Below are 8,789 nucleotides of genomic sequence, written 5' to 3'. Positions count from 1 at the left end.
TGAATCTGAAGCCGAGGATCTTGTCGCTGTGAAAAAATTGTGCAGTACTTTGGAGCGTCGGTGCATCTTGGTAAGCACTATGAGTTTGTTTTGCTGTATTTATCATGCTATGACTATGACCATTTAGCACTTAGTAATCCTGAAACTGAGTCTACCACCGAGGGAAACGTCCAAATTGAGTCAAGCAGCATCGTATAGAGTTAAGTTATTGGCAGGCAAGATTTAGACAATGTTTCTAGACCAGGTTTCTAAAATAACAATATAGTCGTTATGCTAAATTTATAAAGAAGATCGGTATCGCAATAAGTGCAAGTTAGGGCGAAGCTATGATGGGGTTTTGCCTTTACTAAAATGTTTCTTCTCTAATGTGTACATGCTTGTACGTCTGCATCATCAGGAACTATATTTAGTCTGTTCTCGAATCAATCAAAATGGTATCAACTGGTTGTACCGATACAAAAGTCCATATCGATTCTGGAATATTAAATTATGTATCATTCCCACAGGATTTCGAGTTTGATGGCAGACAGTGTCGTATATCATCTGAAACGAAAGGAGGGAGAGAATGGACATTGGCGGGATTCTACATCGACACACAAGTGTAGCGAATGTGGCAAGGGGTTTCGTTACCCGAGTATTCTAAAAGAACATATGCGGACTCACACCGGAGAGAAACCTTTCATATGTGAGAAATGCGGGAAAGGTTTCAGTAGGAGATATATTCTGACGACTCACTTGCGAACCCATACAGGTGAGAAACCGTACCGATGTGAAGAGTGTGGCAGGCATTTCGCTTTGCTTAAAGATTTGAAGGCACATATTAGAACTCACACTGGTGAGAAACCGTATAGTTGTGGTGAATGCAGCCAGCAGTTTAGGGAGCTTGGTCATCTCAAGAAACACATGCGGACTTACACTGAGGAGAGACCGTACATCTGTGAAAAATGCGGCAAAAGCTTCAGAGATTCATCAGGTCTGAAACGTCACATTCGTATTCATACAGGTTAGAAACCGTTCAGATGCGATGAGTGCAGCTCGCAATTTAGTATTCTGGGCAGTCTAAAGGCACACATGCGTACTCACACTGGTGAAAAACCATACTTGTGTAACAGTTGCCTCAAATGTTTTACTAGTGCCTCTCATCTTAAGGTCCACACGCGGACTCACACATGAGAAAAGCCGTACAGGTGTGAAGAGTGCAGCAAACAGTTCCTTCAGCTGTCTGATCTAAAGAAACACATGCGGACTCACACGGGTGAGAAACCTTACAAATGTGAGAAGTGTACCAGAAAGTTTAGCCGACTGGATAATCTTCGGGTACACATGCGGTCTCACACTGGTGAGAGACCGTACAGGTGTGAAAAATGCAACAAAAGCTTCCGTCATTCAAATACGCTTAGTTCCCACATGCAAACTCACAGCGATCAAAGCATGGTAATGTGTGAGTAAGGATCACATCGATGTGACTCAATGAGTGAAAAACCGTAACGATTGCCTCAAGCGTTTTAGCACTACATCTCATCTGAAGAATCACATGCGGACTCACACTGAAGAAAAACCATACAAGCAGTTTAGTGACTTGTCTTATCTGAAGGAACACATGCAAACCCACACGGATGAGAGACCTTACAAATGTGAGGAGTGTAGTGGACAGTTCAGATATAGACGACTGGAAAATCTGCGGGAACACATGCGGACCCACACTGGTGAGAGACCGTACATGTGTGAAAAATGCAACAAATGCTTTCGTCAGTCAAGTAATCTGAGAGCCCACATGCGAGCTCACTAAAGAATAATAAGATGCCAGTTCAATGGTGATCTGTTTCCAGGTTGCAGGAAATATCTTTTTTTGTTTTGTTTTGGAATTTCAACGGTGCCTTGCTTTGTAATGAGTTCTATCTGTGCTTGACACAGTTTGAAAAACAAGTGTACTGTCATGGCGTTACTATAGTAGAATACGATTCCTTTATAGAGGAAACATAGTTAGATTGTGGCATGTAACAATGTACATTAATTTGTAGTTTGGTTATCTCTGTTTAGGTACTACAGTTCTAAATGTCAATTTGTATTTGACAGATATCTGTATGTATACTAGTCTCAGATCAATAACGTTTAGAATAAGTTGTCGCAAGAATGTGCACCAGAAATACATTTTGACATTCTTCCATATTTTTTTCTCATTCGTTAACAACACCAACATAACATGCTATAAAGACTTTCTGTTCCATCAATAAATCCTGACTTTTGATATGTTATTGTCTGTTTTCCGGGTGGCTTAGTGCTTTGCTCTCTCAAGTTTACACAATAGCAGATGATTTAAGCACTCGTTATGTTTAAGTTAAGGAATAATACAAGACATGACGGTGACTGTTGGCAAAGTAGTAACTTCAGAAAAGATGCTGTTGCCGCATGTTCCCGTTTAGAAATTTATTTAAGCCCACATCCCACTGAAAGCCACAGACAAGGCGAAACTAGTCTGGGATCATCCCAGACTAGTTTCGCCTTGTCTGTGGCTTTCTCGGTACGGTAGATTACACCAACGCCTCAGACCAAAACCTCAATGGTGCTGTTTCCCATTGATCTGTCCCAATGGAGTCACAGGTACGTAACCTTTGACCTGATACCACAGGAAGTTATGACTCGTAATTGAGATTGTCCACCATTTTCACAAGCGACAGCAACATGTTGTCTGATCTCATTATGCAAATCAGCATATGTACCATGGTACTTCCTTTTGTTTCGCGACAAGTAAAACCCATCAAACCGGTTTTATTCACCCACAGAGTCATATAAACTCACAGAGTTCTCTGTTTATGTCAGTATCGACGCTGAAGCCGTGGGCATCTGTTCAGGTCAGATAGTCTTCTGTGCCGTCGTGGAAATACCGTGCAGTCCGTCGGAGCGTTACATCTCGGTAAGTACTCTCCATAACCATATAAAACTGCATCCTATTCCATGACCTGTGATTATGTAAACTTAGAATCTAAGCAAAGCAAGTAAGGACTGCCAAAGTCCCAGACCAAGGCACAGTTTTGTAATTGATAGAGTCGTTTTCAGCATTTGTCATTAAAACTTTCTACCCAATACAGATTCATAATAATACTACAATTTCTTTACCTTTGACAAACTTCATCATCCTATGTTTGAATCTTGTCCTTATCTTTTCTATACAGATACAGTTGCTGTCATCATGGAAAACAGCTGACATCATTAAGCAGTATGTAAATGAGACATCAGAGAATTCGGGAGAACCTTCGACACATATCGATGAGCAGTACAAAGCTGGTGAAGGTGAAAAGAGTGACAAGTACAAAGTGGAGAAACGGTACAGATGTGATGAATGCAACAAGCCGTTCAGTCGACTGGGTACCCTGAATAGACATTTGAAGACGCACACGGGTAAGAAACGTACAGCACATGTGTGAGCAGCGTAACAAGCAGTTCTATGGTGTGGGCAATCTAAAGAGACACATCCGGACTCACACTGGTGAGAAACCGTACATGTGTGGGGAATGCAACTGGGGGTTTATTCAGGTGGAAAATCTAAGGAGACACATCCTGACTCACACAGGGGAGAAACCATACAGGTGTGAGTGCAGTAAGCAGTTCAGTGCACTTTCAAATCTGAAGAGACACAAGCGGACTCACACTGGTGAGAAACCGTACAAGTGCGAGGTGTGCAGTCGGCAGTTCAGGGAGCTTATATCTCTAACAATACACATAAGAACCCACACAGGTGAGAAACCATATAGGTGTGAGGAGTGCAGCAAGCAGTTCCTTGACATGTCTGGCCTTAAGAGACACATGCGGACTCACACCGGTGAGAAAACGTACAGATCTGAGGCGTGTAGCAAAAAATTTACTACGTTGTCCAATCTGAAGGTACATATGCGGACTCACACTGGTTACAGATCGCCTGTGTGAAAAAAAAACAGAAGCTTGTGACAGACTACTGAGAAACCCCTTTGTATCTGAAAAGGAAGTTCATGTTACGATCAATCCATTAAACATTCAATGTATTATTGAATAGGCTAGCTGGTGCGACATCACGTACATGTAGTAGCCATAAAGTTTGATGTATGGTTGATCACTGACGTTAACAAGGTAATATCACATGTTGGTTACTGTGAGGACGTAGATATCTTTGTCTTATTTTAAAGAGTCATTGCATTTGCTTGTTCTTGCTCCGTGGCAAATCAATCGTGTTAAAACTCTGCACCTCTTCTTATTATAGGACAGATATCGCACACACTCATATTGTTAATTGTGTTTGAAAATCTATATAGTCTAGTTGTTCGCGTCCTTTGGTACAAAGAATTAATTCATAAACAATATTTGCTACCAATACGCACGTCTTCCTTAAAGTTTACACGTTTCAAGTTTGGCGTCTTCTTAGTAAATTATCGATAGTAGATTTTTTTTCGATATGTTGGAGTTACTTCTCAATTTGCGGTAGGTTTGATAAAGAACTGTTACAGTAACATTATTAGTTTTACTGGTTATATAAGACTTTTTGCATGATTGCCATATATTGGTTAACTAGGTTTCTCTGTTTTAGCTACCGAAGCTCTACTTGTTACTTTATGTTCGACTTATCAATATAGAGCGTTAGTCTTAAAATTAGTTGTAGCAAATATGTCATTAATACAGTAAGATGTTTCTAATTTTAGTATTGTTTGCCTTCCAAATGCATTGTGAGATGTCGGATATTTGTTTATTTACAGCTTTTCTGTCTCTTCAGTAGATGAAGACATATGTTGTTGCTTTTATTGTCAATAAACGTACCTAAACGTATTTTTTATGTTAACTTTGTTTTCGTTATTTCATCTAGTGTATTTGTAGTTGTTGAGTCCCCCTTTGCAAATCAACACATGTAGCATGGTTCTTTTTTGTTTGTTTCGCAATTAATGATTCACAACTGCCGCAAGAGGACATTATTGATATGGACATGCCGCAAAATGGCTCCTGCAGTTAATGATAAAATGCCACATTATGCACATATTAACAAACAAACAAACCCGGCCCGCAAGTCACAAGCTAAGACTCCGTTATGTTAAAGCAGAACATCAATGCGAGTAATGGGATCTGCTAAGCGTTTTCTATTGTATATACAATAGCATAGCATGAATTACATGGGACTAGAATTGCGGGATTTTGTGGAGCCGTTCATCTTTTTTCCTCACGCTTAGGAATGTCAGATTATGATTTGAGACTGTGGGGTCTTGTGCTAAATGAAAACACGTATAGAAACAGTTGTGAGATTAAGAAAAAAGGAAAACACACTCAATGCAGTACCTATCGCTTCATTTGTAAGGTACATAAGACGACGACATTACAATAACGGTTGATTACAGCAACAGCACAGACTAAAACATTAAAAAATATCAAGCTAATTACGCCATTTCTAACTTTCGCTGGGGTAATCAAATTTCTGAACCTTGACCTTTCACCGCCGAAAGTAAAACCTCGTTATTCAGCCTGCCATCGGTGACAGGAAGATCATATTTACTTCTATTTACTTCTTTATCCTAGACTTTGATTTGATCCTAGACTAGATTTTGGAGACGATTCAACGCGATCCAGCAACAACACAAACCTATTGGTAAAACCATTGTCGTGTCTATTGTTGTCTGATTTCCTTTTATGCAAATCAGTACCACATAGCTTTGTTATCTTGTTTGTTTTGTAATAAAGTACAACCCATAAAACCGGTTTTATCAACCCACCCTGTATATAAACCCATCGTTGACTGCTCGGTATCTTCCATTTCTGATTCTGAAGCCGTGAGGACCTGTAGAGCCGCGAGGAGCCGATATACACCGAGGTAAGCACTGACATTGGTTTTGGTATCCTGCATCTATCTATTAGTCTATAATTCTATCTATGATAACGGCATTGTGGCTAAAACTAAGACAGCCTTTAACGAAAAAGAGAGGTAAGCATTACTGTCCGGGAGCATATAACGCAACATACACACATCAAGTCTGCTTAATGGCAGGTAGATTTGAGAATCACCCCGACCAATCGATCGCATTGAAACTCAGATTCGAATTAGCCATGACCCGAAAAGTCCCTTTCTAAGTAAAGTTTAAAGAAAAGTAGTAGAAACTTTTTTTTGTAAACGTCAAATCGCAGATACGTTCAATTACTTCCAAAGTGCCAAAATTGTCCATCTGAAAATATCTTGTGAAAGCTGACATATTCCAGCTTTCACTGGTGAGTTTGTTTTGTCAAATTTAGTCGTTAACGCAACATTGCAAGGGATTTGTCGGACATTGCTGATTCAAATCTAATTTCCAATGTAATGGATTGGTCGGGGTGAGAATGTCGAAATAGACAAAATTGGATCAAAAACTACAAGCATAATTAGTCGTTACGTTAAAGCCAATTTCGCTATGTGCATTAGTAACGGATGTCTGCTATGACGAGATTTGTAAACAGACGAAATGTAGATTTTCAACTACATTATTAGCAATAACAAAGCATGGAAGACTAACAGAATGTTGACACCTTTATATTCGAATTTCGTTACCTTCTGCAGATAACCGCTCCCGCTTAATTGACGTTTACTTACGTATTTTCCCATGCCCCCTGTGTCAGCAATATTATTATCTTATCCCTCACAAATGATGTCTTTGTCTCCCTATGCAAATCAGGGTATCTAATCTATACTTTCTTTTTGCAAGCGCAGTATATTGACCGTGACTGTCCGTCAATGGTACTTGGTTCAACACTGTGTCGCATACCATGAAGACCTTCCATGTTTGTTGTTCAACCTTTGCCTCATATGGCAAGACCTTCCACGTTTGTTGTTCAGTCTTTGTCTTATATGGCAACGGGGCAAGAAAAGCCAGGTAGCCTTGATTTGCATGACACACATGCGACCGCATCTAACCGCTATAACTGTTCGGAAATATCAATTTTCTTATGGAAAAGGCTACAGACACATTACATTTTTATGGGAGGATTTTTTTTTTTACTGAACCAAACTTTTGGCGACTGATGGAGACCTATTTGCGACTAATCATGGTTCCAAATAGGGAGCCAATATTGAAAACTAGTTCGCAACAAGTTTGAAACTAGTTCGCTTCCATTCGCCAAGCACTTGCGTTTTTTTTAACTGAAAAAAGCGCCACTAGCTATACAGGAGACAATACGATATCTAAATTTGTATCATGCCAACAGGATCTGTGAGATCGGAGTCTGATCAACATGGCGACCAGAGCTGTATCGCATCTCAAGCAGGAGGAGGGAGGGAATTGTCGCGAGGAGAGTTCAACCCGTACCCACAAGTGTAGTGAGTGTGGCCTGGAGTGCCGTCACCCGAGTCATCTAAAGATACATATACGGACTCACACTGGAGAGAAACCGTACATGTGTGAGGAATGTGGTAAAAGCTTCAATCAGGTCGGAGGTCTAAACAGTCACATGCGGACTCACACTGGCGAGAAACCGTACATGTGTGAGGAATGTGGCAAGCAGTACAGCCAGTCATCCGACCTAAAGGATCACATGCGGACTCATACCGGGGAGAAACCGTATCGATGTAAGGAATGTAGCAAGCAGTTTAGGAGGCTAATACAACTGACAAGACACGTGAGAACTCACACTGGTGAAAAGCCATACCGGTGTGAGGAGTGCAGTAGTCAGTTTACTGCGTGGGGTAGTCTGCAGATACATAAGCGGGTTCACACTGGTGAGAGACCATACGTTTGCGAATACTGTAACGAGCGCTTTGGTCAGCCAAGCCATTTAAAGAGGCACAAAAGAACTCACACAGGTGAAAAACCGTACACATGTAAAGTGTGCAGCAGGCAGTTTAGTCAGTCGGGTAATCTAAGGAGACACATGCAGACTCACACTGGTGTGTGACAGAGTGTGTATGCAGAACACAATAAAAGCTTTGAAGAAGACACACATGAGGACTGACATAGGCAAAAGCCCGCTTAAGTCTGAGTTTGACAATCTTTGATTACAGCATGTTTGCAGATAATACGTCACCAACCGTGTTATTTTGTTAACTAAGCTGACCAATGATTTTGCGTATCTAGGACGTGAACTCCCTAAATGACTCCATTGTAAAAATAACGGTAACTTTGGGGAGGAAACGTTACTGGATTTACACTATTGTACTAACCATATTGTGTCTTGATTCATAGCTGTGTAAGAATGCGGCGGCGGAACGTAGAATGTAGAATAGAGACAGTGACATGGTAGGACACCGTCGGTTTGACGTAAAGGCGTCATATTCTGTTATAGCTCTATATTTACATAGTCTGTTTTAGGTCTATATTTACAGTCTGTTGTAGCTCTAGGTTTTCTCTGTTTTTGGCACTAAAATTCTACTTGTCATTATCTGACTATAGGCATACTAAAGAGATTATTATTGTTAAAAGTAAGCCGTAGCAAACTTGCTACTTATTAGTTGTTTTTTTGTGTGTGCATTTACACTGCTCTGTAGTCTGCGAGAAATTTACAACCTTCCGCATCACAGTTCTTCAAGTATGCCTATATGACACGTAATGTATTATGTATTTCCTGTTAACTATCGTAATTTGCGAAGTTTTACTCCTTTTCCAAAGGATGCTGTCTGATAACCAGATCATTAGCGTTTAGTTTAAGTTGTCGCAACAATGTGCGCTAGAAATACATTATGATGTTGTTGCATTATCATAGTCTTCGCTAGTTTCCTTATTTGTTAACAGCACTAACATAAGATGCTCGAGATTTTGTCAATTTTGAGCATTTCAGTTTGTCAATAAATCACGAAACTTAATTTGTTCTTATCT

At 40.2% G+C, this 8,789-nt stretch overlaps 3 protein-coding genes across 3 annotated transcripts; all 3 read left to right on the top strand.

Moving 5' to 3' along the window:
- LOC136441417 (zinc finger protein 239-like) lies at nt 1–1,201 on the top strand. Its single transcript, XM_066437701.1, is given in 2 exon segments — nt 1–70; nt 507–1,201. A coding segment is annotated over 1 exon segment (654 nt). The 5' UTR covers nt 1–70; nt 507–519; the 3' UTR covers nt 1,174–1,201.
- Nucleotides 1,202–1,239: 38 nt separating this feature from the next.
- LOC136441975 (zinc finger protein 391-like) lies at nt 1,240–1,789 on the top strand. Its single transcript, XM_066438548.1, has 2 exons — nt 1,240–1,355; nt 1,510–1,789. The coding sequence occupies exons 1-2, from the start codon at nt 1,240–1,242 to the stop codon at nt 1,787–1,789; spliced, it is 396 nt and encodes a 131-aa protein (XP_066294645.1).
- Nucleotides 1,790–3,229: 1,440 nt separating this feature from the next.
- Nucleotides 3,230–7,922, top strand: LOC136441974 (zinc finger protein 678-like). The gene is made up of 2 exons (XM_066438547.1): nt 3,230–3,904; nt 7,196–7,922. The coding sequence occupies exons 1-2, from the start codon at nt 3,418–3,420 to the stop codon at nt 7,870–7,872; spliced, it is 1,164 nt and encodes a 387-aa protein (XP_066294644.1). The 5' UTR covers nt 3,230–3,417; the 3' UTR covers nt 7,873–7,922.
- The last annotated feature ends 867 nt before the right edge of the window (nt 7,923–8,789 follow it).

This window comes from Branchiostoma lanceolatum, chromosome 9, assembly GCF_035083965.1.
Source record: "Branchiostoma lanceolatum isolate klBraLanc5 chromosome 9, klBraLanc5.hap2, whole genome shotgun sequence".
In the NCBI taxonomy this organism is placed as follows: Eukaryota; Metazoa; Chordata; class Leptocardii; order Amphioxiformes; family Branchiostomatidae; genus Branchiostoma; species Branchiostoma lanceolatum.
Note: the sequence above shows the minus strand (reverse complement) of the source record. Positions and strands in the feature narration are given on the sequence as shown.